Source organism: Sturnira hondurensis, unplaced genomic scaffold (assembly GCF_014824575.4).
Source record: "Sturnira hondurensis isolate 20B ecotype Veracruz unplaced genomic scaffold, ASM1482457v3 Scaffold0014384, whole genome shotgun sequence".
Classification (NCBI taxonomy): Eukaryota; Metazoa; Chordata; class Mammalia; order Chiroptera; family Phyllostomidae; genus Sturnira; species Sturnira hondurensis.
The window spans coordinates 37,732,422-37,759,312 of record NW_028087015.1 but is presented as its reverse complement, the minus strand read 5'-3'; the positions used below and the strand labels follow the sequence as shown (position 1 = coordinate 37,759,312).

The window sequence follows — 26,891 nt, the reverse complement described above, 5'->3', positions numbered from 1 at the left end:
AATCAAATAAGCCAGGGCTTCCTAGGTCCAGATGTGGTCATTTAGTTGACCACCTTTAGCTGTCTACTTATTGGTCTTCTTTTCATCTCGTGCTGCAGAGAACCAGCAGTTTTCATCTCTGACTTCCACCTTATCTCTGATCAAAGGGTTTTCCTGCTTGATAAAATCCAATGTGTGGTTGGTCAGAGAAAATTTGTTACCTTACATTATACATTGTCACTGAGTAGATGATCAAGCATTAGCAGCAATTATAACTGTGATACATAGATTTTAAATGCTTCCAGTAACAGACAGACACACACTAAATTCAAATGATAACCTAGGCAGAAGAATACTTACATAGAAGACTCTGAAGCTGGAGGGACTTCAACTTTTCTCCTCGTTTCTTTAAGGGATTGTCTATTTTTTCAGGGATACAAACTTAGGGCTTCTAGTCCTGACTTAACATGGAAGGTTGAACACTTAACCTGTCTCCTCTGTGTCTCAATTTTTCCAAAAATCAAAGACAACAACAACAAACACTTCAGAGAGCGTCTCTGAGTAAGGTACAAGAGGGCCAGGTTGGGGTGAGATTTTCCGGGTTGACCTCCTTCTTGAGGTCACCTTGGCTCCTTTGTAGAAAGGGGAGAGAGCACAAGCCCACCTGTATGTCACCTTGGTGGTCTCTTCCCTGTCTCCACCAGAGCACTTTGAATGTGCCTCCATCGTAGCACTTCATATTATTATAATCATTTATTCACAAGGCTGCCACCTTCATTAAGTTCTTCACTGACTGAGGGCTGGGTCCCCACCTTGCTTGTCTTATGTCTCCTGTTCCTAGCACTGTGGTTTGCATGAAGCAGGCTTTTCATAAATACTTGTCAAGGAAGTGAAAGAGATAATGCTTATGGAGCTGCTTTGAGAATCACAAAGCGTGAAGCAAATCTAAGGGTTTATGGGATTATACTCATGACTACTGATTCGGAGACATGACTATGGATTCAGAGAAAAGGACTTGGAAAGTGTAACCCAAGTGAAGAACAAGATGATGTGAGTACCGTTAGGTCTCTAGACCAGCAGGTGAGGTCTGTCTGTCCACTACATCAACTCCCTCCACAGACATCACGGAACAAACCAACAAAACCCAAGAAAATTAAAGAGAGTCTCCCCCAAGACAAACTAAAATGAAAACAAAGAAAAAATACAAGACATAAATAGCGGTAACGACAGCAAGCTGCCCCCAAACCTTGATCGTGTGTCCATCTTTACTACCCCGAGTGGCACGTGCTTGTTATAACTGCGTCTCCCTAAAGTTTGTGGTGACGTCTACGGCTGGAGAGCTCGCAGTGATTGGTGGATGGACTAGGGTTGGGGCCGTCTCTGCATGCACACAAGGGCTGCTCCCTGTTCACTGTTCACATGGGCCACTGACTGCAGTGGGCAGCAGGCAGGCTTTCCATCCATGGGGGCAGCTGGGTGTGGTAGCAAGGGGCCTGTGTTCTCGATAACCAACAGTCAAAATCCCAGGCTCCTGGTTTGTCCCCACTGGAACGCTTTTCAGAAAAATGAAATGAAATGGCTTCATGGCATTTTGGTGCTTCCTTCACTCCCCGTGGCCATGGTGGGCAGTGCGCGGTCTCACCTGACACAGTGTGAGACCGTTTCTCCCCGACTTTCTCCCTCATAGCTTTTGTCTGAGACACTTCCGGTTTATGCTTACTATCCTGGGGTAATTATTTATAACTTCTCCTTTCACTTTCAAAAGTGGCCTAGTATGGACATGAAGTATAGAGTCACCCTGTTATTAGCAAGGTTTGGCACCTGAGAATGGGACAGTCCCGGGGGAAGAGGAAGGCCCATGGCTCCAGGGAGACTGCCGGCAGACTCTTGAGCATCAAGTCTTGAGTGGGAAACGTGGACAAGTTACTTTAAACCCAGTTTCACCCTCTGTGACAAAAACACTGAGAAGGAGAATAATGGCTGCCATCTCCCGGAATTGTTGTGCGGGTGAAGGGAGACCAGCTGAGCTCCGACTCAGTGCTGCACACACAGCAAACTCCAGGAACAGTGGCCCTCCTCATGGTCCTCCTCTCATTTCTCCCTTGCTCTCTTCTTGCCTTCCTCGTCCCTTCACCGCCACCTTTTCCCCACCCCTTCCTGTGCTCTTTTCTGCTTTGCGAACTTTCTGAAATAATTGAATCATTTGGATCACCTGAAGCAGAATGCTCCTGCCTTGTGCTGAAAATGTCCTTGTGCTGAGGGGGGACGGAGACGTTTCCGAATCCTGCAGGTTGTGGAGAGAGCTGCATTAGTTTGCCTTTTTCGTGCTGTGAGGGGAAGTAGGCACTCACGTGGTTCCAGGCCTGGGTTTCTTACAGTTCACTGGTTTTGGTAGAAGCTGGACATTGTGACATATGCTTCTTCTTGATTTGATCCCAAGGAAGTGAGGAGGGGCTGTCCCTGGGCAGCTGGGTTCAATGTCATGATTTCCGATGGGAAAGGAAATGGAGGGAGCAGGGTGACGTGTGGAGGTCCAGAACCCAGCAGCAGGCCCTGGTACACAGGAGGCCCATTCTTGCCCCCTTCCCTGCAGTCTGGGAACCTGGAGGAGGGGAGCACAGGGGTACCACACACGCTGACATTCCCAGCCAAGCATCTGAGGGGTGCATCTCCTCCGCAGGTTTTGGGGGTGATGACTACATGCTCGGATGGCCACTGGGGGCTCTGCACACCTCCTCCGAGCCTCTGCTTCTCAGACTCCTCTTGTTGGGGAGGAAACGTATCCTGCAGAAAGCCTTCCACTTCGTCTCTAGCTTGAATGCCATCCACCTTATGAATCTGGCAGTCCAGGAAACTTTCGGGATTGAAACTCACATTCAGGTTCTGCACACACACACACACACAAAAAAAAAAAGAGAGAGAGAAGGCATGAGGAATGCGCCACTGAGTGTTCTGTCCAGGAAAAGATCTGAGGGACTTGTGAAGGGCACTCACCGGGGAATGTCAGGGCTGAATCCTGATGTTTTAGCAGCCCCACTGCTTTTGGAGGTGCTCTGACACCTCAGGGTCTGAAATAACCACTAGAGGGGCCCTCCAGCCTTGGGGAGGCCTGAAAATTCTGAAACTTATATATCATTTTAGTTTCCTACCTCTAGAAGCTGCCATTAGAATCTTATGAAAGACCCTGGTTTGGGAATGCAAAAAAAAAAAAAACCCAAACAAAAAACACCCAAAGCTTGAGGTTCAACTATTTCTTCTCATCCAATATCATTCTTGGCTATTACAATGCCTTCAACCCACCTTTTTTGGTTTCTTGCACAGTTGCTCCAGAGTCTTCTTATGATCTGGGAGGCTGGGCCATACAATAGGCTTAATTCTAAAATAAGAGGACATGCATAGAGATGAAAAGGATGGCAGAGGCAGAAGGCTCCATAGGTGCCTCCACCTATCTTGAGCCGGAAATCGGAAGAATGGGGTTCTAGTCTTGGCTCTGCCAAGGCGACGTGGACCGCGTTGGGCAAGCGACTTGCTTTAACTGGGCCCCAGTGTCCTACCGATCCAAGGAGGAGCTAGACCAGAGATTGTTTTCAGTGGCCTCCTCTGTGAACAAGATACAGGGATGCTATGCCTCTGGGAAAGAACCCGGGAAAAAGGAACAGTGAGGCGTGGCCATGAAGTGGTTTGGGATAGTTACGAAGCTACAATTGGACATGCTCCTCTCTTCCCGATATATATATGTTGTCATCTTATTCCTTCTCTTTACTGACAGCAACCCCTTCTTTCTCGCTTTTGTAGAAGGGAGGAATATTTTCTAAATTGCCCAGAGAAATGGTTTAAGTTGATGTTTTTCACATGGGAGTGTTTACAGTTCTTGTGGTACATGGCCCTGTGCTGAGGGCGTCTCCTACAGCATTAATACCTTGACTGGTTGGTATCTAAAACATCATTTCAGAATGAAAGAAATGTGGCCTTATCAAAGGTGGAATGCAAAAGTCCAATGAATGTGTGCTACAAGTCAGGACTTCAAATATATTCTGCATTTTCCGTGGGTGCCCCTAGTAGCCCAGGCCTTCTGGAGGCATGGCTCCTACTCCTTTAGGAAAAAAAGTTGTGGGGAGCATTCACCTGATATGCAGTTTACATATCTCACCTCTTGGGAAACTAACTAGGAAATTCACGCGTGCCTGAGGATGAGGAGGGTGTGAGGCACTGTAATTCCTGAAATGCCTTGTTCCCCCTTGTAGCTTTCTCATCAATAAGTAGGGTCAGAGCTCTGACTGTCTGGGATCCCACATGACCACCCTGTTGATGAAGAAAATTCACCTTTTCTTCCATAATACACAGGCCAAGATGACCATCAGAGCCACAGAGAAGAAACTCAGCGTGCTGATGATTAGCAGAATGGGGTCCGTCTTCCCTGGAATGCAAGGATAGTCCCTGGTTAGCAGTCTTAAAGGACGTGTGCTGTGGAGGCGACTTTAGGGTGATCTGAGTTTGCTTAGTAACTCTGGGTCATTCACCATTTCTTGAAAAGGGCTCTTCAGTGAACAGGATGATTTCACGGCTCTAGGGGGGAATTTTGGCTAAAGCGGCACTGACTTAGGTGACCAGGTCCAGAACATCTGTCGTTTGAAATGCAAACGTGACCCAGCAGTGTTGAAGACACCAGCACTCCCTCCCTGCTACCATCACCGGGAGAAAGAAGCCAAGGTTGGGGGGAGTGAGGGGAGAGAAATGTGCTCCCCCTGCAGTCTCAGCCATTTCTAGGGGGACGATGAGAGGTTAGTATGGCCAGTCAGTCCCCCTTTTCCCCCCAAAGGGAGGTGTATGTGCGGTGCTTCAGGCCCACGGGGGCCTACGTGAGCCATGCCCTTTGGCTCTCTGGACACTCTCATTTCCTAGGTCACCAGGGTATCGTCATTATTCTGGAAAAAGGGGCATGGGGGTGCCACATCAGCCTGCCAGCCTGCCATCAACAAAAGTGTTCCTTAGGGGGGGCCTTGGAGATCCCCGTGGGATTGGTAAACTGGAGGTAGTGAGTGGGTGGGGATTTGGGTCAGAATTATTAGCAGTACCCGGAGGTACCCAGGACAGTCAAGTCCAGACGGCCTCTACCAGCTGATCTGCAATTGAGGGTCTGACTCCCAGCACTTCCTGGTTCTTCACCAAAAGGGCAAAGATGGCGAGTCTTCTGCAAAGTGCAAGCAAGCCCTCTGGGGAGACATCTCTCTCGCTCTCACTCACACACTTGGACCGCCAAGGCGCTGGGTGGGGCCCAGGGATGGTGTTCACTTCTCACCTTGGTCGTTGGTGTCTGGAGTTCGGAAGCGGAAACTTGGACTCCATTCACTCCAGAAGCCTTTAAAATAGTTGGTGTCGGGGATGGACCGGACTTTAATCTCATACATTGCATTGGGTTGCAGCTTTCTCTGTAGGAGTGTCAGCCTCGTACTGGATAAATTCACATGCTGAAGAGCAAAAAGTGCCACTACAGTTTTAGGATTAAAAAAGGGGTACCCCAGATCTCCCAGGTCATTGAAGTTGAGCATCTTTTGTCCTGCAGACATTTGCTCCGAGTTCTCTTGTATTTGTTACAAGGAGAAACTCTAATATGTGGAGGGGTCAGCCACAAATTTTGGGACAGAGACTATGAGCTCCTAAACGAGGCTACAGATGGCGAAGGAGGGCAGTGGCATGATGGGTCTTTATTCAGGTGAGCTGGGCTCTCCCACTTTGGGAGGATGTAAATCACTCCCCACTGCCACCTCTTTTTCTGCCCTTTGATCTCTTCCCTTTCTTTCTCTCTCCTTTCACATCCCAAGAAGAGATGGAAGGGAATGGCCAGGTTAATGAGCAAAAGTCATTTCCCTCCAGAAGTATATTTCTACATTTCTCTTTTCTTTTACTCCATTCGGCTGCTCTCACCACTTCCATTAATCAGTGGTGGCCATGACTTGGTGATGTTTTGGCCTTGATTTGGCTATGAAAGTTGTGTTTACACAGGTTATTTTTTGAGGTCCCCCCCAAAAGAGGATTAATTCAGTCTTGTATTGTCAGCCCATAGCCTAATTTAGAGACACCATAAAAACCAAAAAAGGAGCAAGAAAAAAAAACAGAAGAGGAATGGGCAGGCCTGAGGAGACCCAGGTTTTACAGAACCTGAAGCATTTACTCTTAGGGTTTCTTTCAGTAAAAGGTACATTTTGAGCATAAAATTGCTAAGGGACCTCCCTAGGTACCTGTACCCCTAGAACAATAAAATATGTAACATTATGAAGTTGCTATTTTATAGTTTTATACATTTATACATTTTAATATATATATGTAACTTATTTATTAAATATACATATCTACACACACCTTTAGAAATTTCATAATCTATAAATCTAGTTGACTCACCATCCAATCAGCTTCATCTTTTTCCTGGCGGTAGGCTATCTCATGTATTAAATTTTTTACATAATTCTTTCGCAAGTGCGATGTATTAAATGTCACCACGAAGTCATTTGCTTCCTCACGATAGACAACGTTTACATCATAAGGAGCCTCAGGCTTAACTGGAAAGGAAAAAGAAATGAGCTCAGCCAATATGGCATTTAAGAAAATAATTATAATGTTTAAAGTTCATTTGCCCTGGAAATCACATTCTTATTCAGAAAATTATTTCTTCTTTTTCCAGGTCTGAGCCCTGACTACGTGTCCCAGCCTCCCTTGCAGTTGGGTGTGGTCTAGTGAGCAGTGCGAGCAGAAGTGTTGTGCATTACTTCCTATCCTGGCCCACGAACCCCACAGTGTGACCCCTGGCTTGCTCCCCTTCCACCTCTTGGAGTCATACATTGATGACAGTGGAGCCACAAGATGGAAGGGCCCAGAATGTGGCTTGGAGGACCTCCACCCACAGGCTAGAAACACCTATTTTGCCCTTAGGAGAACAATACATAAATTTAGTGATGTTTGAGACACCCTGTGTTTTAGGGCTTATTTGTTACAGCAGGTAGTGCTAATTTTATACAAAAACACATCTTCACTTTTTGAATACTTGTTATTAGCTAGCTCCAAAACAGAATGGTTAAGTTTTGAGTCTTCATTATTCCCATTAAGATCAGGCAACAAACTTGCACCTCATTTCGACTATAGGGAAATTGAGGGTCGGCATCCTGGCCCTGGCTGGGAACTCCTCAGACTGTCTCCCACTTCAACCTCGCTTGCATTTGCTCCAACCCCGTCTCTGGCCTCTTCCTTTTGCCTCCATGTCTCACCTGGTTGCTGTTAGGATCACAAACATCTTATGTGAAATGCTGTTGGAGGGAGATAGGTATTGGTTCGGGCAGAGCAAACCCTGAGAAAGGCGTTGAATTTCTAGAAGAGTGGGTATGTCAGGCTCCCTGCCACCATGACCTTCCCTGTCTTGGCCTCTTAGCTGCTCCTTCACCAGGGCCTGTGAGGTTAGTAGCCATCTAGGAATGGGGCAGTAACTTTTCTGCCTGGCTGACCTCAGACAGAGATGGGAAAATACATGGGTTAAAATCTAACCTAAACCAGTGGTTAACTAGAGAATCCAACTTTCACTCAGTAGGCTGAGCTGATTTGGGGCCTTCTGAGCTGGACTTTAAGACTGACTTGCTGGCCCAGTAAAACCAACTTGTGTGGTGGAGTTTGGCCCACATGTTACCATCAGCTTCTCATAGTGGTGACTGCCCAAGTGCCTCCTGCGTTGCTCCAGAGGTCCTATAAGAGAGGAAGTGGCTCATTCTTTACCGTGGGACGACTCATGAAAGGGGAAGTTGGTTCCCTAGATACACCAGATAAAGAGACAATGCTCTAAAGGGAAGTAGCTGGAAAAGGATGGGCATAGACAAACAGGCCAACAGAGAATACTGTCAACCCTTTCACACCAGGCCACACCATATCTTGCCCTTCCTTTAAGGGAATAATTAAGAATTGCATTCTCAACAAAACCTCTGGCACTGAAGTTTTGTTCCATCCCCATTTTCCGAGGAAGATAAAGGAAGAATTAAGGGAAGGCCAGAATAATACTGATTACAAACCTACTAAGTGCCAAGTGCTTTACTTACTCTATCTGCCATCATTTATGGCCACTCTACTGATGAGGAAATTGAGTCTCAGAGAGGTTGGTTAGATTTTATTCAGGTCCCTGTGGGATGGTTTAAGAGGATTTAAATCCAATTCTGTCTGATTTGAGGTTCACTCTTCTTCGTTTAGCTTTTGTTTCTGGGCCCTGTTGCCTCCCACTGGTTTGTTCAGGCACTCACTCCATATGTTTGCCTCTAGCTTAACTGTCGTCTCTGAGGCCATTTGAAAAAGATGCTCATTCCTCAAGCAACGTTTAAACATGTTCACTTATTCTTGCATGCCCTGGACAATTATATAAATCTACCCTCCGGAGAAAAGTGGGAAGGTGGCAAGCTTTCCCTCTAGACCTTTCCCTCTAGACAAAGATGGGGAAGTAGTGAGGAGGCGTGGGGCTACCGGGGAGTGCTGCCTCTGAGGTTCCAGCAGGAGCACCCAGTTTGGATTTAATGAAATATCAGTCCTATGAGTGAAAAGTCACATTAGGAATCAGAGGATGCTACTGTGAGACACGCCTCCACCAATTCTCATTCTCCTTGCACAAGGGTGCTTTCCAAAGCCCCGAAGTGCTCTCATGAACCCCCTTTACAGGGCCCTGTGTTACCGTCTGCGTGCACACCCTGTATCTCCTCCACGCCCCTTAAACGAGGCTGTCAGGCTTATAGTCTGCAGGGGCTATAGGATGTGGACCCATAAAAACCCTGGGAATGTGAGATCTGGGGATTTGGATGGGGCAGGGCACCCCCTGGAGCTGTGGGTGTGTCATCTACATTCATGCGCTCACTCTACGAAAAGCTTGCAGGCCTTGTGTGGGGGGCAGGGTTCTGGGAGAAGGGGTCTCCTGGAAGCTCCAGGACCCTGTCAGAGGACTGAGCATCTCTGCCTGCTCTGCCTGCTTTCATAGTGACTGCTGACTTGCCATGTAAATGGTAAACCGTTAGGCAGAGCGCTCTGGGGCAGTGCACACCCAGAACATCCTTCCCTTGCAGCTGAGTCTCCACAGGGGCCAACCCAGCGAGCTCGTGTCTCATGCACAGGGACACCCTGGGACGGTCACCTCCACCCAGCACTCTCACACCTGTGCTGTCCACGTCTCTTTTCCACCAGCTCTGCTCTTCCACAAGATAATTATTCACACCTGGAACTTTTGCTTTTACTCTGTTTTACCATCTTAGTGAAACAACGCTGAGACTAGATCCCAAGTTTCTCTTTGCTGTCTCTGATGAATATTGCTCTTACATTTAATTCGACTGTTAGAGGGTAAAGGTGGTGGTGGTGGGGGGGAGAGGTTTGAGGATTTGGAGAGACAGAGACATAGTATTTAAAACTAGTGAAAGAATTTATATGTTCAAACGCTTCGAAGAATTTTTCATGTATGTGTATGCAATCTCCATAGGTAGAACACATACAAGTACTTAGTATTTCATTGCACTGGTGTATCATAACTGGCTTAGACCTTCTTCTCTACCAGGGTATCTTAGGTTTTGAAAAAGAACTTTATTTACCTCAGGGTCATAAATCTGTAAGTAATCAAAGAAATTTTTGTGTCTAAATTCCCCATCTTTCTAATTGTTTTTACTTGCCTGGTAACCAAATGGTAAATCAGTAATTAATATTGACCTAGAAGCAGCTACTTGAATGGATCTCCTGGTTTGTATTATTTTTGTATATGGATATTATATAGAGCCAAAGAAAACATGCAAATGAGTTTAGTAACTCAAGTTACAATTTTATTTAAAATGTAATTATCACTTTTAGCAAAGTATAGTATATGTCTTTCAGGCCAGCTCAGATTTGGCACTGATCCTCAATGACAGGTGTTTTAGGAAAGTGTGGTGGTGACTTCATGTGTCAACATGGCAACTATTTGTCTGGGCAAACATTAACCTAAAGCTACCTTTTAAAAAGACACAGCCAACTTTAAAACAGTAGACTTTGAGTAAAACAGATTACCCTCCATATGTGGTAGGCTTCACCTGGTCTGATGAAGGACTTAAAAGCAAAAGCTGAGAGTCCCTAAGGAAGCAGCAATTCTATCTCAAGAATGCAACACAGAAATCCTGCTTGGGCTTCCGGGCTGCCTGGTCTGCCTAGTGGAACTGGGACTCAAGTCTACAGTCTCCACTCTAACCTCAACTTCCAGTCTTCAGTCTCACTCTACAGAGTTCATATCTGCCCGCCCCACAGTCCTGTGAGCCAGTGTGTGTGTGTGTACACACCCGCTGTATACACATATACACATCTCCACATATCCCTTACTGGCTGCTCTGGGGGACTCTAATACAGAAGGTATGTTGACTTTGTGAAATAACTTGATTATTTAGCTAGATGCACTCAGAATATAGTGCATATAGGGTGAGAAGACTACAGGAAATTCAGGTGAAGGTAAGGTGAGGAAGGAAAGGACACAGGTAAGTGGATGACAGGAGACCCAGTTCGACACTCCATATAGGTGACCTCTTCTATCAGTCAGTACGTGCCCATTGACCTCATTTCTTGAGTGTGAAAACCCAGAGAACTCCCACAGGAAGAAGTAATAGCATAAGCTCAAAATTTTTCATTTCTTTAAAACATTATTTGATGCATCGGTACAGACTGACAGCTGTCAGAGGGGAGGGAGGTTGGGGTGCCAGGTGAAAAACGATGAAAAGGTTAAGGGGTGCAAATTGGTAGTTTCAGAATAGCCGCAGAGATGTGGTTTCCAGTGTGGGGAATACAGTTAATAATGTCAAGATTAGTGGGTATGGGGTCAGGTGGGTGCTTGGGGCAGCGAGGGGACCACTCTGCAGAGTGTGTAGCTTTCTGGCCACTTCTCTGTAAATCTGAAACTGTTGCAGAATGGCATTGAATGTAAACTGTGGTTGAAAATAATGTACATTTAAAAAATAAGAATTATTTGTATTAGAGAATTTGATGTCCTTTATTGCAAATGACTTTCACAATTTGTCCATTTTTGAAATACCGACAATCCAGACACTATGCACATCTTAAGACATCTGAAAAATGGCAACCATCCCTCCGCAATCTTCTTACCTATATCGACTATCTTCATTTTCCTGCAGGTTAAGATCCTTCTTCTAAGCTTCACACAGATTTGGCTGTCTCCAATCAGTAAGAATTTACTTGTCTTGATGAAATATATCTCTTGCAGTTTATTGAGACTCAGGCAACTTACGTCCACAAGGGACCCACTGAAAGAAAAAATGGGGTCTGTCTTAATACAAGCAGGAGTTTCTGTACACAGTGCTATGGTGTCATGGTACACTTCAGTTGTGTGACTTCAACTCTGTCCACAGGTAACTGAGTGGGTAGATGTGGGTGAAAGAGAGAGAGAAACAATTAAAACAATGTAGCTTTTTGTTGCCATTACTATCAGTGATGATTTACTCAGGCATTAGATGCAATTGAACCTAAAGTAGTCAAAGCATGTTCATAAAAGTAATGGAAAATTCCTATTTTTAATGATTGATCACTGAAAAACAAATACTTTGCTTAGGTGAGAAAGTACTTGCATTTTATGATGTTCTACAGGAATAAATGAAAGAAATAAAGCCTATAAAGATAGGTCTTAAAAAACCCTTAAGACCAAAAAGTCTTAAGAGAAATGATGAAATAATCTAAAGGATGGTATACATAAAACCATGTATATTTACTGGGTAATTTAGGGATTTTCATAGGTAATTTTGACTGTGGTCTACTTTTAACTCATCAGCAGATTTTAAAACCAATCCTTCTCACCAGGCTCCCTACTTAACATGCAATAACAATGCTCTGGTGATCGAATTTTGTTGCTTCTGTAACTTTCTGTTCCCAATGAAGATCAGGCTTCCAGAAAACGGAGGGAGAGAGAATGTTTCCTACCATGCCACTAACATCAAAAGCTCCAAATTGTACTCTTTCAAAAACTTCTTATTAAAACTAGTACAAGGGTTAGTTCCAGGAGTGATTCCAGTAATGGCAGAAGTGCCTTGTATCACACTAATCCAGGAGACAAGTAGTACAAACTTTGGACGATACATTTTTGGAAATCCTACTTAAAAGCATTGGAGAGTAACCCAAAGCAGGCAGAAACTAGAAGGAATTTCATTCTTTTAAGAAGGGTGGATAAGATTCGCGTTTCTTTTTTTTCTTTCTGTCCGATGGCCCTCCTTGAGGTACATTGTGATAGGCATCCACAGTATGACAAAGAGCCACAGTTTTGTCTTAAGGAATCAGATGGAAGAATTTTGGGGGAAATGTCTAGAAATGAGAAAAATAGAGAAACAGAAATTCCAAGTCAGCATATTATTGTATGCATATTATTATTTTTTTAAAGATTTTATTTATTTATTTATCTTTAGAGGGGAAGGAGAGAGGGAGAGAAACATCAATGTATGGTTGCCTTTTGTGCGTCCCCTGCTGGTAGTTAGCCTGCAAGGAACCGGCTTGCAACCCAGGCATGTGCCCTGACTGGGAATCGAACCATGATCGTCTGGTTCGCAGGCCCGTGCTCAATCCACTGAGCTACATCAGCCAGGGCTTGTATGCGTATTATTAATGCCACTCCAATTATTGTTTGCCCTCTTAATTACGCCTGCGTGGGGGAGCCTGCACAGCACCATGAGACAGCGAGAGCTGTAAGGCTGTCGAGAGAACTTAGCATAGATTTTAGATTCTGCCTCAAAACAAAGAGCTGGATTAATCTAGGCAAGTTAACTAACAGAGCTAAAATTAACATTCACCAGAGTACAACAGAACCCACTCCCTCATTAGCAATAGAGTTTTCCCTACAGTCAAACGTTATTACAAGACAATAGAAAAGTAGAAAAAGAAAAACAGCAGTTGATAGAAACTGATCCTAAGATGATTCCGATCCTGGAACTAGAAGAGAAGGGACCTCAAAGCAGCTTCTATAAACAGGTTTAAGGGCTAAACATAAAACAATGCCATGATCATTAAATGAATGTTTGGTATTAACACAGAAGTAGAAACAATAAAAGAAAACAAGATGAAAGTATAATATGGACATATCTAAAAAAATTAAAAAGGTGCTGAATGGGGTAGGCTTCAACAGCAGATTGAAGGTGGCAGAAAAAAGGGTCAGTGAACTTGAAGACAGACCAATAGACATTATTCAGTGTGAACTGACAGAGAAAGTGTTGGTGGCCTGTAAGGATGAACACAGAGTCCAGCAGAAGCGACGCCTGTGTGAGTGCGGTGGGCAGGGTAATGAGATGGGTGTAATGATGTACAGTTTTAACTAAAACATTTCACCTAAAATCTCATATGGTGTGCTTGAGTGTGGTATTATTACGTTACAGATTTACGTGCTGATGATTTTGTAATAAAAGATTTTGTAATTAAACAAGGGCATTATTGGTGCTAGACCCTGTATGTAATTAGAGGTCCAAAACAAAAGGAGAAAAAAATTTTGCTAAAAAAATTTAAAGAGATAACATCTTCAAATTTTCCAAATGTGGCCAAAAATTAACAACTTTTGGGTTTAAGAACTCAGCAAATACAAGTAGGCCAGAAAAAAAAAAGCACAGCATTAAAGCTAAGCACGTTGTAGTCAAAGGGCTGAAGAACAAAGACAGAGAGAAAACCTTGAAGGCATCCAGAGAAAAATACCACTTTCCATCAGAAACTGTGAGAACCGGCAGACCGTGGAATAATACCTCTAAATCTCTGAAAGAGGAAAATTAAGATGTGTACCTTAAATTCTTACACACACATAATATTCTCCAATGATGAAGGCAAAGTAAAGATAGTTCCAGATGAATAAAAACTGAGGTAATTTGTTTTAGGAAGCTCTTTAGAGCAAAGGGAAATGATACTAGATGAAATTTCAGATCTACAGGGAGGAATTAGGGGTGCCAGAAATAGCAGCACACTTCGGTAAATATAAAAGAAAATATGTGTTCCCTCTGAAGTTCTTTAAAGACAACTGACTAATTAAGGCAAATATTGTGACATTATTGTGGCATTGATAAAGTATGTAGAAGGGAAATATATGGCAATAATAATGTAAAGCATAGGACGTGATAAGTGGAACTATATTGTTGAGTATGTCTTATATTTTACATGACATAGTACAATGTTAGTTCTAAATAAACTCTGACACAATAAGGTTGAATATTGCAATTCTTAGATTAAAGAGAGATATTGCCCAAAAGTGAAAATGAGGAAGAAACTGGATATCTTAATAGTTCCATTTCTGTCAAAGAAATTAAATTTATTATTAATAAACTTTCCTACAAAGAAAACTCTACTTCACATGGCTATATACTTGTAAATTCTGTCAAATATATAAGAAATAGTAGCACTCTTCTACAAATGTTTCCTGAAAATAGAGAAGAAATGTACCTTATTTAACTTAGTTTATGAAGTTAGCTGAACCCTAGAACCAAAACTGGCAAAAAATATTACAGAAAAGAAATTCACAGATAAACGTCCCTCAAGGATGTATATGTAAAAATTCCTTAGGAAAATATTAGCACATTCATGTTAATACTTAATTCAAAAGTAGGATATACCCCCAGAACATCAAGATAGGTTCAACAATTAAAGATCAATTAATATAATTCAAATTAACAGAAGGAAACACATAAACAATCTGGCTATCTCGGGTGATGCAGATTAAGTGTTTGACAAGACTCAACATCCACTTATAATAAAAATCTCAGCAGATAATGAATAGGAGGACATTTCCCTAACCTAGTAAAGGGAATTAACAAAAAGTCTACAGTTAATACACTTAATGGTGAAATTGTGAATATATTCACCTAAGCTAAGGACAAGACAGGAAAACCTCACCATTTATACTCAACAGTGTGCTGGACACTCTAGCCAGCCCTAGGCAACAGAAACAAATAAAAGGCACCTGGATTGGAAAGGAAGAACAACATGTTTGTTTACATGGAAAATCATATTCTCCAATACAATTACAGTAAATAATAAAGTGAATTCATCAAGGTCATTATACCAAAGCCAGTTAAATTTCTATAGGCTACTATCAAACAATTAGAAAAATAACTTAAAAAATAACAGCTCAGTGTGTGCAATAGAAACATAAAATGCATAGAAATAAAATGAATAAAATGTGCTGAAGATTTTTGCAATGGAAATTACAAAACATCCCTGAGAGCTATTAAAAGGAATCTAAATAAATGGAGAGCTATGGCTGTGAATTAGCAAATTCAGTAATGAAAAGACAGAAAAATCCCCCCAGTTGGCATATAACATAGTAATCCAAATCTCCGTAAGATTTAAAAAAATGACAAGCTGATTCTGAAATTTATGTGGAAATTCAAAGAATAGCCAAAACAACGCTGAAAAAAGTAGAATAAGTATGATTCACAGTGCTTGGTTTCAAATGTACAATAAAGCTGTGATAATCAGGACAGTTTAGCACCAACACAAGGATAGATAAATTGATGAATTGATGAATATCCATTTAAATTTAAATAGATAAATTTAAAATGGATTAACTTTATATGTGTGAGTCTATTTCCAAACTGAGCATACAGAGTTTGGAAATAGACTCACAAATATAAGGTTAACTGATTTTAAATACAAGTACCCAGTCAACTCAATGGGAAAGAGAAAACCTTTGCAGAAAATTATCCTAGAACAATGGAGCAAATGTATAGAAGATATAAATCTTAATCTTACACAAAATTAATTAGGTACAGATTGTGGATCTACATATAAAGTCTAGAACTATAAAATATTTAGAAAAAACACAGGGAAATATCTTCCTAACTTTGGCAATAAGAAAGATAGTAAAGACACAAAAAGAAACATAAAAGAGAAAAATAAAGATTACTCTGGACTTCATAAAAAATGAAAACCTCCTGCTTATTAAAAGACACCATTATGAAAATGGAAGGCAAGTTACAGACTGAAAGAAAATAACATCAATGTCTATATCTGACACACAAGTTGCATCCAGAACATATAAAGAATTTACACCCACCAATAATAAAAAGACAAATAACTCAATAAAAACAGACAAGGCATTTGCCCCCCAAAGACATACAAATGATCAAGAAGTATGTGAAAAGATGGTCAACATTATTTGTTATTTGAGAAATGTGAATAAAAATAACTGAACACTATTTCAAAGCCAAATGTTAGGAATGAATGTAGCTCATGCAGTGTGGGCGGGAAACAGAATGGTACAGCCACTTTGGAGACCTGCTGGGCAGTTTCTTATGCAGTGAAGTGCACATCTGCCTCATCACACAACAATTCCACTCTGCGGTTTTTACTGCAGAGAAACACAAATGTGTATGGACAAACTGATCTGTACAAAAATGTTAATAACAACTTAAAAATAATCATCTCAAAGTACCTAAATCTCAAATTTCCATCAAGAGGAGAAAGGGTTAAGACTTGTGATACATTCATACCGTGGAATTAATACCCAGCAATTGAAAAGATGAGTTATGAGACATGCATCGACATGGATAATCTCAAAGACATTGCGTGTGGAAGAAGTGAGTCAGAAAAGAGTGAACAGTGTGTTATTCCATTTATAAGAACTGTCAGAAAGTGGCAAAACCAAAGAGTGGTAGAATTCGGAACTGTGATTGCTCTCTCTTGGGGTGGGGGGTGGGGGCAGGTGAGGAGAGACCAGAAGAGGACCTGGGGCACCTAGGGGACATAGAAATGTTCTCTCCCCCTTTCCTTGACCAAGGCAAGGGCCACTATATGTCAGGTGTGTTTCTCAGAACTCATTCACGTTCTGCATTTCACCATCGGTAAATGTTACTCCCAAAATGAATTATCATCCAAAAGGGAAGTCAACCAAATAAATGAATAAAGCGCATAAAGATTAAAGCAGTAATGCAAAGTATGTCTGCTCACTGTAAAAATAATTCAGCAACCCAAAATAAAGTAAAATTACTCATCTCTCTGCCTTCCTTGACCCTCCATTTAATTTCCCTCTCCTGCGATAACCATGGTTACCAGTTTGTTTTTCCTACATGCTCTTTAAACTCTGCCAAACTGCCCTGAAAAGAGGTATAGCTGGGTCAACTTGGAAGTGGGGACTGTGGCAGAAAAAAAGCACGTTGGTGTAAGTTTGCTTATGTAAAAAGAATCCTTCTCATTAATAAGATACATTTAAAAAAATCACAGGGAACAGCCCTTTGACTGCCTCCAGTCCAGAACGCATTTTGTTTCTCTTCAGTGAGTTGGACGTGTGCGGCTTTTCTCTGCACGTGCTTGAGTGAGCGCTCTATCACTCCTAGACTTTGTGGCTTGAGGTGAGGCGGGCGTGGGGCGTGCGGAGAACACCTCCCTCTTAGGAGCGGGGTCACTCACCTTCGGGCTGCTGTGGCCTCTGAGGGACTGGTTAAGCTCCTTATTTCACTAATTGGCTAAATACACTTACTCTTTGCGGGACATTCCTTAAAATTATCTTCCCCCCAAATGCAGCTTTTTAATTAACTGCTGTCTTTTAGGGGTGTGTAGCTGTTTTGGTTTTGAATGTGTGTGTGTGCACGTGTGTGCGCATGCGTGTGCACATGTGTTGGAGGTTCTCGAGGGTGTATTGTTTTGGGCTCCCTGGGTTTTTCCACTTGGAGCAGAGAGTACAAGCCAGGGTGACACACCAGGGAACACTCCTCGGGCGGAGAGCCAGACGGGAAGTTTTGAAGCTAGTTGTCACTGTCATAATTCTATGAATGAGGATAGACGGGATTTAGAATCCCACTTCTAAATTTTAGGTGAACATGTGATGTGGAGAAATGAGAAGAATAATGGGTTTTAATTCAGTCTTGGGTGTGAGATACACTGGTAGGTAAAGAAGGTGTGGAATACTCAGCTACGGATCCGGAACATGTAACAAGTTCCTTGTACTGTTGGAGTTAAAGAAGAATCTGAAGTGGTAATTTCAGTTCATTTCTACTTTTGCAGTGATGAGATTAATGAGCCACAAAAACTAAAGATCACCATTAAGACCACCAGGCCTGCTTGTGAGACTGGGCATCCTTTTAAGGGCTCTGCATTCCAGGAGCTGCTTCATAGGGTGGGGGAAGGGGAGTGGAGTAGCCTTGCTGGGAAACTCAGGTACAACTGTGTCTGGAACAGGAGTCCTTGCTTCGTGCCACTGATCCCAGGGACCCAAGTGACCACTTTCGGTAACTGGAGGAGACTTGTCGTGCTCCCCAAAGTAGTTCAACTCAATTCAGTCCAACTCATTTCAAACCACTTAATTAAATTACAGCGATTCACTTGGTGGCTACCCATGCATTGCTAGGGTTAGGGATGTTCGGGGGCCGCACGGTCTAACACAATAGCCGCTATCCCAGGTGTATCGAACACTTGGAACACGGCTAGTCCAAATCGAGATGTGACCTTAATATGAAATACACAGCAGGTTTTGAAGGATTAATATGCAAAAGAGTGTAACATATCTCATTAATATGTTTTGTTCATATTGATTGCATATTGATTATATTTTGACTGTATTAGGTTACATAAAATATATCATTGAAATTAGTTTCACCTATTTTTTTCTGTATAAAATGTGGCTACTAGAACATTTCAAATTTCACATCTGGCTCACACAGTTGTGAATTGCATTGCACTTCTGTTGAATAGAACCACTCCAGGGTACTTAAGGACAGGTGTCTGAGTGGTTCTATAGGCTAACAAATGTGACCCTGTGGACCGTCCTTGGGGACATCAACCCCCAGATCACTCAATACAAATCTCCTGGGTTTTTTCCCTCTTTTTATGCCAAGACTGTGTTAATTATACAAAGTTGTAGTTAAATGTATGGAATTGTTCTTTTCCTTTTTCCAAAAATAAGGAGAAACTGCCAGGGATCATACCCCACCTGTACCTTCCTAAATTTTTTACAGTCTTGTACAGGTTAATGTGGTGATGATATTTACATGGAAATATTAAAAGCAAAAACACACTGTAGTTTTTATTCCTTATTTGGCCCTGAAAGACAGAGTCTATCTCAAACATTTGGAATGACCTTGAAAGTCCGTGTTGCATCCTGAAGGAAGGACCACAGTAACAGCCTGTGATGGATAGCGCCGGTGAAGCCCAGAGTGAGAGGGAGACGGGGCGGGGCACAGCCGTGACACTGGCGGTAACTGAGGAAAACAAAACACGGCAGGTTTGAAGTGGTACCGGCAGCTGGCACATGGGAGTGATGGTGGTGCCCCCAAGAATGTGGAAATGAAGGAGATATGATGGCCTTCTGAGAGCTGACTAGAGAAATTACGCAGACACCTGAAATGCAGGGTGCTGAGTTCAAGTGTCTATGCAGGCCACATAAAGTGAGCCCAGCTTCGGGCTGCCACTCCAGTCCCCATCTGTAGAAGCAGCCAGAGTTCACCTATTTTTTGCTGGATGAGCCCAGCATTACAAAACCTGATTGTTAAACAGATGCCCAGATACGTAACACTGGCAACTTATTCTAAAAATGTAACCACTTTGAGGTCTGAACCAAATAACTAGTCTTAAAATCAACAGACAAATTTCCTTTGTTTGCTTCTATATTTACTGAACAACCTTTTGATCACATTTTTTCTGTTACCGAAAGTTTATTTTTTTCCATTACCATTAGTCCCCTTGCACCTCCTCCCATCAACAATCACCACACTGTTGTCCACGTCCACGAGTCCTTTTTCTCGTTTGCTTACTCCCTCCACCCCCAACCTCCCAGCCTGCTTAGCTGTCACCTACGCTCCATCTATGAGTCTGTGTCTGTTTTGCTCGTTAGTTCAGTTTGTTTATTAGATTCCACATATAAGTGAGATCATACGTGTCTTTTTCTGACGGGCTTATTTCACTTAGCATAGGGTTCTCCAGGTAAAATTTTCAAAAGGTAAAGTTTTAATGAAAAGGTAAACTTTTTAATGCAAATCTGACTATTGAGAGAATTAAGCACCATTTACAGGCACTGCCTCTATGTTGGACACCAATGCTTCTTTCCAGCCCAATGCAAGACCGTGTTGTGATCAGACTGCTGAAGTAACCCCCCACCCCCTGGCCCCGGGTTGCAGCCTCAGTGCCTGTTTCCAACACCTCTGCATTGTCACTCCAGGTACCTGACACCTGGTGAGTTCTGGTAAATGAAATATTTCCAGGTCCCCCAGTAAGAGGGATTTATACTCACATGGAACCTCCTGGCCCTCTCTGTCCCTCCTTCCCGCAACCCTACTCAGGATGAATATTTGGATCTCTACGGCAGTTGTGACTGTCAGTGTGAAGCAGTTAGGTGGGATGCTGGTAATCCAGCTCTGTGAATTTGGATAATTCAATTCATCTCCAAGAGATGGGCCTGCACGTTGAATACTAAACGAGGTTTCCAAACCTGGGAGACCTACGGCCAGATGAGGCAGGTGATAAGTTCACATAGAGAAACGCCTCAGGTGAGGCCTCTGGGAAACAGCACTGGGTCTCTAGCAACAACCCTAGTTTTGCAATTATTTTGGCAGAAAGCACAGTTTCCAGCTTCTTCTCTACACATTATATAAGTGGGAAAGAAAGCTCCACAAAGCAAGTTTCAGTGTGGAATAGAAACTCAACCTAACCAGCAAATCCAGGACTCTGTTTAAGTGAGTTCAATTTGAGATACATTGCACTCTCTGAACCCAGGAGTTCCGCTAGTCCGTCCTCAAGACGTATATACCTTTACGAAAATAACACCATAACCTAGTAGGGAGTTCATTCTTACTGTTTTATACCGAAAACACATTTTAGCGAAATTCCTTTCCAGTGGAAATACCCGAATCCAGTTGAGAAACCCAAATGGAAGCTAGGGATAGATTAAAATATGGCAGGAAATAGGAAGAAACGTATTGAAGGAAGTGGGCAAGGAAGTGGGCAGATGCTGTGTGAGTGAAAGTGGACAGAAAGGTCAGCCTCGGACTCCTGAAGAGAAACCACAGTGATCACCGAAGGCCGCCAACCAGTGGGCTGGAGAACCCAAAGCCAAACCTCTGTGTTGGAGGAGGTTTTGCCCACAAAAATGAGTGCAGAGTTTGAATGAGTTGTTCGGCTGTGCTCATGTAGTCTAGTTGCAGCATAGCATAGATTCTGGATATTGTGGGTTCCTGTTCTCTCGACATATTTTATTCCTAGAAAGTGTCTTATAGACATGAACTGACAGAGGCGGACGGAGGAAACGCTATGGAATTCAAGTCCAAGGCCGCGCTGCCCCGGTGACTGCAGCAGCGGTCCGTGCTTGAGGAGAGGCAGGAAGCTCCTGTAAATCAGTGCAAGACCTGGGACGCAGGGCTGGCCTAGGCCCCAATCCCCGGGGGCGTCTGTGTGTCTATGGAATTTAAGAAGCTTTAAATTTTTTTTCTTTACTACTGGTGGGTCTTGACCCACTTTCTTTACCAAGAAACTACGGTAACTAAAATTAGGGTAACCTGATAGCAATTTGGAGATAACCGCAAGTCAGAATTTCATGTTCGAGTATTTTTTTTCAAGTCATGAGAAATGGTAACCCTCCGCAGCGAGAGGAGGTTGGTGGAGGAGGGAGAAGATAAAGCTGTCTGCGCTCTTTCCCCCATTTTCAAGACAGAGACCTTCCCTTTTTCTTGGCCTTTTCTCCAAGGCCTCCGGAGACCAAGAACCACTTTGTTTTTTGTGGGTTTGTGGAAGGTGATATTGGGAGTATTCTCTAAAGTCAGTTGTGTCAAGAAGGTGGACATTTGGTCTCTGTTCATAGATTTTTGACTTAATGCCTTTTTTCCACTGTGTATTACATACTGGATGTGTTTCTAATTAAATTACTAAAGCATTAAATTATTTAGTCCTCTCAACCTCCTATAGTGAGGTACTATATCTCTTTGCCAGGTGAAGAAACCGGCCTAAGGAAGCTACGTAACCAGCTCTGGGTTCAAAGGCCGCTCGGTGCCCGTGTGGAGACTGGGAATCAGGCAGCTCTGCTCCAGAGCGACTTGAAGACATGAACAAGACCGACTCGTGTCAGGCTAGATTTTTAAAAGAAGTGTCTTAGGCAAACAAGGATTTAAATTCTGCTACAAGTTCGGGAGGTATATGGGATCTCTACAATCCATACCATCAGGTGACTGTAGCCCCCAGACCTGAGAGATGAACCCGAGAGGACGTCTTTGCCCGAGCCTTCTGGTGAAGGACACGCGTTCCCGAAAGCTCGTGGAAGGCCCTGGGTTGCAGTATTTGATAATTAGCCCCCACAGTCCCCCCTTTGCCACCTTTGCTGCACAGCAGGCAAAAAGAAAGGCAGAGGGCTCCTCAGCGCCCATCGATGCCACCGTTTCTCACCAAATCTCAAACTCCAGACTGGTGCTGTTGAGGTCCGGGTCGTCGAAAGCACAGTGGAGCAAGTGCTGGAATCTACTGACTTCCAACTGGCTGTAGCAGGAGAAGGCGTAGTCGTCTGGCTCCGCGTCCTCCAGGTCTCCTGGGGGGAGGGGCAGACCGGCAGCAGTTAGGGAGGCAGAGGAGTGCCTGCTTGGTGTTCTTTTTTTTTCAGAGATGAAGGACACTTTATTTCTCACAATAAAAGTGCTTGAAGTATCAACTTCTAGGGGGGAAGGTGCCTGCTTTTGAAATCTGCATTCACTTGAGTGAATTGGCAGCCTTCGGGGCTGGAATGAAGAAGTGATGATAGTGTATTTCAAGAAGAAAAGCCCAAGGGCAGAAATGAGAGAGAGTTTTCAAAACTAACCACCCCCCCCCCCCTAAAAAAAACCCGGGCCAAAACAAACCCTGATGAGCAAACATTTTTCTAATAGCAAAAAAAAAAAAAAGATTAATCACAATTAAGAAGTAACCTCCAGATATTTCTGTTGTTGGTTTAGTGCTTTATAGACCCAGAATGAAGCACTAACCACAGTCTTTCCTTTATTTAAATGGTGATTTCTTCTGTAAGCTTGTACATTTCAAGTAATAGACACTTTATCTCCATTATTCACGTTACCTAATGTAGTCTTTGAGTTTATGACAAATCTTTCCCCTGTCAAATATTTTATTTATTTATTTAAAATGTATTTATTTTAAAAGATTTTATTTGTTTATTTTTAGAGAGAGGAGAAGGAAGAGAGGAAGAGAGAGAGAGAGAGAGAAATATCAATGTGAGAGAGAAACATCGATCCGTTGCCTCTCCTGCGTGCCTTGTCTGGGACTGAACCTGAAACCCAGGCACGTGCCCCAACCAGGAATCGAACCAGCGATCCTTTGCCCTGCAAGACAAGGCTTAACCAACTGAGCCACCCTGGTCAGGGCTCAAGTATTTTTTTTTGAATGAAGGAAGAGGATAGAATTCTTACAATCAGAAGTTTACTTTTTTTGAGGGGTATTTTTTTAACTTTTTTTACTCCCTTGTGTAAATAGGAGTCTAAAGTAAAAGCACCATTGATTCTTTCTATTGTGTGGATATTTATTTAAGGTAATTTGTCTTAAGCTACTAACTGAGGCAAATGGGGTTAGAAAAAAATTAGATCTGACAGGACTAATATCTTGTGGACCTTCCTGAAAATCTTATAGACAATGCTTCTGTGTTTATTGATCTTCTATAGATACCGTATCTCATAGATATGAGCAAATTCTGAAAGTATGTGGGGAATCAAAAATGTTTTGTAGTCATTTTTGGAAATACTGTCACAGCTAGTATTTAATTCCTTAAGTTGGAGTGAAACCCTTACATTTGAATAGACATTTTGTATGTATGTTTCACAATATTAAAAGAGAAAAACCTGTCAGTAAGTATACTCATACTGGAACATGAGAAAACCCCTAGTAACCAAAGGCATTCTGAGTGCAATGCTCAAGTGCAAGTTTCTGATTGCTTGTGGGCCCATTGATGCTAGAAATTAGATGCTTCTAGGACTTTAAATCAGGTATAAAATATACTACAATCAAACCCCAGTTGGGTGTTCCAGAGGCCATGAGATGTACAAACAGCAACCCCTTTACTTAAATAATCCAGTCGGTCTGTGCGGAGGTTAGTAAAGTTGGTTGTGAGGGGACCAGCCAGCTGGATGACTGGTTCAGTCAAAGCAGCAACTTTGGGAAAGCCAGAGCTAGACCAGGTCTGTGGGCACTGCTCTTCCTGAACATGTGCCTAGCAGCCATCCGGCATCTGCTGGGTGCAACAGTTCTGCTCCCAGCAAGGCTCCTTACATCATTTCAGCAGGGTACGGCCCTCCTCCTGACGACAGCCTACCCTTTAGGTTCCCAGAGCATGTTCATTTGTAATCTTACAGACGAAATCTCGGTTCCTAGGAGTCGGCACCTGTCTCAGCTGACAGGTTCTGGGCAGTTTTAACTTGTCCCCACATAGTGGCCTCATGCTGTCTAGATGGTTTTCCGTTCTTTAGGCTTCTACCCATCCCATGCAACAGAACCTACATTGCTATTTGGACTCAAATGTCTGTGGATCAGCTTGGTCTCTGAAATGCTTTAACATATAAAACAAGCCAGAGAGAGACCAGGGTACTGGATGCTGGGCATTGGTAGGACAAAGCCCACTGCCCCCAGCCACTGAGGCTGACAAAGTGAGTTTGCTGTATATTCTCATGCAATACACAGAGCATTGATCATATAATTAAAGTGCCTAGATTTTGAGATGTAGCTCATCGACTCATTAGCAGGTATTTCTGGGCAAAGTTGCCTTATAACCAAGAAAAATTCCCCTCAACGACTTGCACAACTGCATGTCATTTTACAAAGGGAGCGCTAGACCTGATCTAAGCTGAAAGTTCTTGGGTAAGAGTAATACACACGTGGTTAAGGTCCCCAACACCAGGGGTGGACAGATGTGGGTTCAAATCCTGGCTATTCAGCTTTGTAGCTGTGGTCCTCGGTCAGATTACCTACCCTCTCTAAGCCTCAGGGTTCTGATATGTAAATTCATGTTGTTATGAGCAGCAATTACAAAGACTTAGCTTAGAACACAGTAAAACCTCAACAAGGGTTATCTAGGATAATTAGCATATTCATTTGTGAGAAGTAAGCAATGAAAAGGTAGAACAAGAATTCTAATTCTGAGAATATGAACACGAAACCTTTGGGGCTCCTTTGAAAAAGAGTTCTACACCAGAGGTGTTATTACTTGGGCTTTGAAACTACCTAGAGCTTTTGAATAACAGTGAGTTCACCTATTGTTTTTTAAATGCTCATTATCTAAGCATATTTTTTCACAAAAATTTAACTCTTTTGGAACGTGCAGTACAGACAAGGAGGTGTGGTTTTGGAGTCTACCTGGTGAAAAGAATTAATGGATTAAAAGTGCAAGTGGTTTTGATTTTTAAAAAGTAGCTACTTTTCTTTCTTGATCACCCTTGTGCTTCTTGGAGAACTAACTTATCTTTCAGCAAACAGTGGCTGATTAGTTTTCACACCCAATTGGGAAGTAGTTTTCGTCATGCGGGTGGGTGGTTACAGATCTCTTAAATATGTCTGAAATTTAAGAAGTTGAGGTGAAAACTCAGCTTTCATTACAATTCTTATTTCTCTTAAAATCGTGTGGTCACCAGGGAGAAACAGCGGGAATGACTACATTATCCTCCAAAGAGTAAGAGCTGTGTGTTGCTTGCCAAGCCTCTTCGTGCGAAAGGAGAGGCAGTGTTTATTGTGGGGCCATCATTATCCTCCACCAAGTGACTCATACAGGGTCACGCTGTAAGAAATGTCAACCCTCTGGCAATTCCTGTCCTAAAGGCATTCTAGGGATTTCCATCCTTAGTAGTTACGTGACTTAAAAATCTAAGCTGAGTCACTAGGCTGACGTGTTCGATATCTTTGACAAGAAAATATGTTTTAACTCTTAAAGTGAAAGAACTTAATTTTCATGAACAAGCAGGTGGTCCACCTTCCGGGTAGCCCTCCCGCCCCGCCCCCGCCCCCCACCCCTGCTGCTACTGCTGTGCCTTTGTCTACAGTTTTGTTGTAATTACAACATATTTACTGAGTAGGCAGCATCCGCTTCTAGGTACTAAGTTCTTCAAAGATCCCGAAAAGAACTATTATATGATAGTAAATTTGCTAATATGAAGACAATTAAATATATTTCAATGAGACAACTCATTGAGACCTTTGTCTATTGTTGGTTATTAGGAATCTCACCGAAAGCTATCAAAATGCAAGTCTTTTGAAGACATTTTCAAATATGTATTGAACATCCACTGTGTTCTGCCTGCTCTTCAGGTGCCGGGGATGTAGCAAGGGTAGGTACAGACAAAACTGTTCTTTCTAGACATTATTTTATCATGAGAGCTATGTCTTTGGAACCTCTGGAAAAGCTAAGCAAAACAAATCTAGCTTCATTTCTTAACAAGGTATAACCAACAAGCTCGACTGTTGCATCTGAATGGACGTTCCTTTTGTAAGATCAGAGGAGTTGACCAGCATGAAGAGCCGCATTTGGAGAGACACATACATTTCTCTTGAAAATTCTAAGACTTTATAAACCACCCCCAGGCCCCTGTCCTGATGGTTAGAACATACACAGTGAGAGAATGGTGGTAAGTTCTCCATTCCAACCCAGTGCCCGGCTCAGGTCTACTAGGGATCTGAGCAACCTGAAACATGTTCTCAAGGTAATCTGACATCCTAAAGAAAAGTTAGAGATGACTCACCGTTCTGTGCATAGCCACTTTCTCCAGAAACGACTTGAAGTAAATAGAAGAGAATGCCAAAAGCTGTACTTAGAATTGCCATTCTGAGAGAGACAAATAGAGAAAAGCAGGCGTGTGAGCCTCCGTGTAGGAATGAATGAGAGAGAGAGAAAGCGCGCGAGATTGAGTAAGAGAGACTTAAAGCTACAGCCATAGGGCTTTATACTTACTTAACCACAGACAGGGGGAAGTATAAACATG

At 42.8% G+C, this 26,891-nt stretch overlaps 1 protein-coding gene across 1 annotated transcript; it reads right to left on the bottom strand.

The window, feature by feature from the left end:
• Positions 1 to 382: 382 nt before the first annotated feature.
• On the bottom strand, positions 383 to 26,832 carry IL7R (interleukin 7 receptor). The gene is made up of 8 exons (XM_037063165.1): positions 26,652 to 26,832; positions 22,336 to 22,474; positions 11,104 to 11,261; positions 6,379 to 6,536; positions 5,279 to 5,447; positions 4,303 to 4,396; positions 3,280 to 3,355; positions 383 to 2,862 (listed from the first exon to the last, which is right to left on the bottom strand). Exons 1-8 carry the CDS (start codon positions 26,731 to 26,733, stop codon positions 2,359 to 2,361), a joined length of 1,380 nt encoding a protein of 459 aa, XP_036919060.1. The 5' UTR covers positions 26,734 to 26,832; the 3' UTR covers positions 383 to 2,358.
• Between the last annotated feature and the right edge of the window lie 59 nt (positions 26,833 to 26,891).

Bases quoted from the DNA above. Each gene is read 5' to 3' on its own strand.
- IL7R (XM_037063165.1), bottom strand. From the start codon at position 26,733: ATGGCAATTCTAAGTACAGCTTTTGGCATTCTCTTCTATTTACTTCAA. The intron at 22,475-26,651 runs GTGAGTCATCTC...CCCTCCCCCCAG, and splicing joins AAGTGGCTATGCACAGAACG to GAGACCTGGAGGACGCGGAG. The intron at 4,397-5,278 runs GTGAGAAGTGAA...CTTGCATTCCAG, and splicing joins TCCAGACACCAACGACCAAG to GGAAGACGGACCCCATTCTG.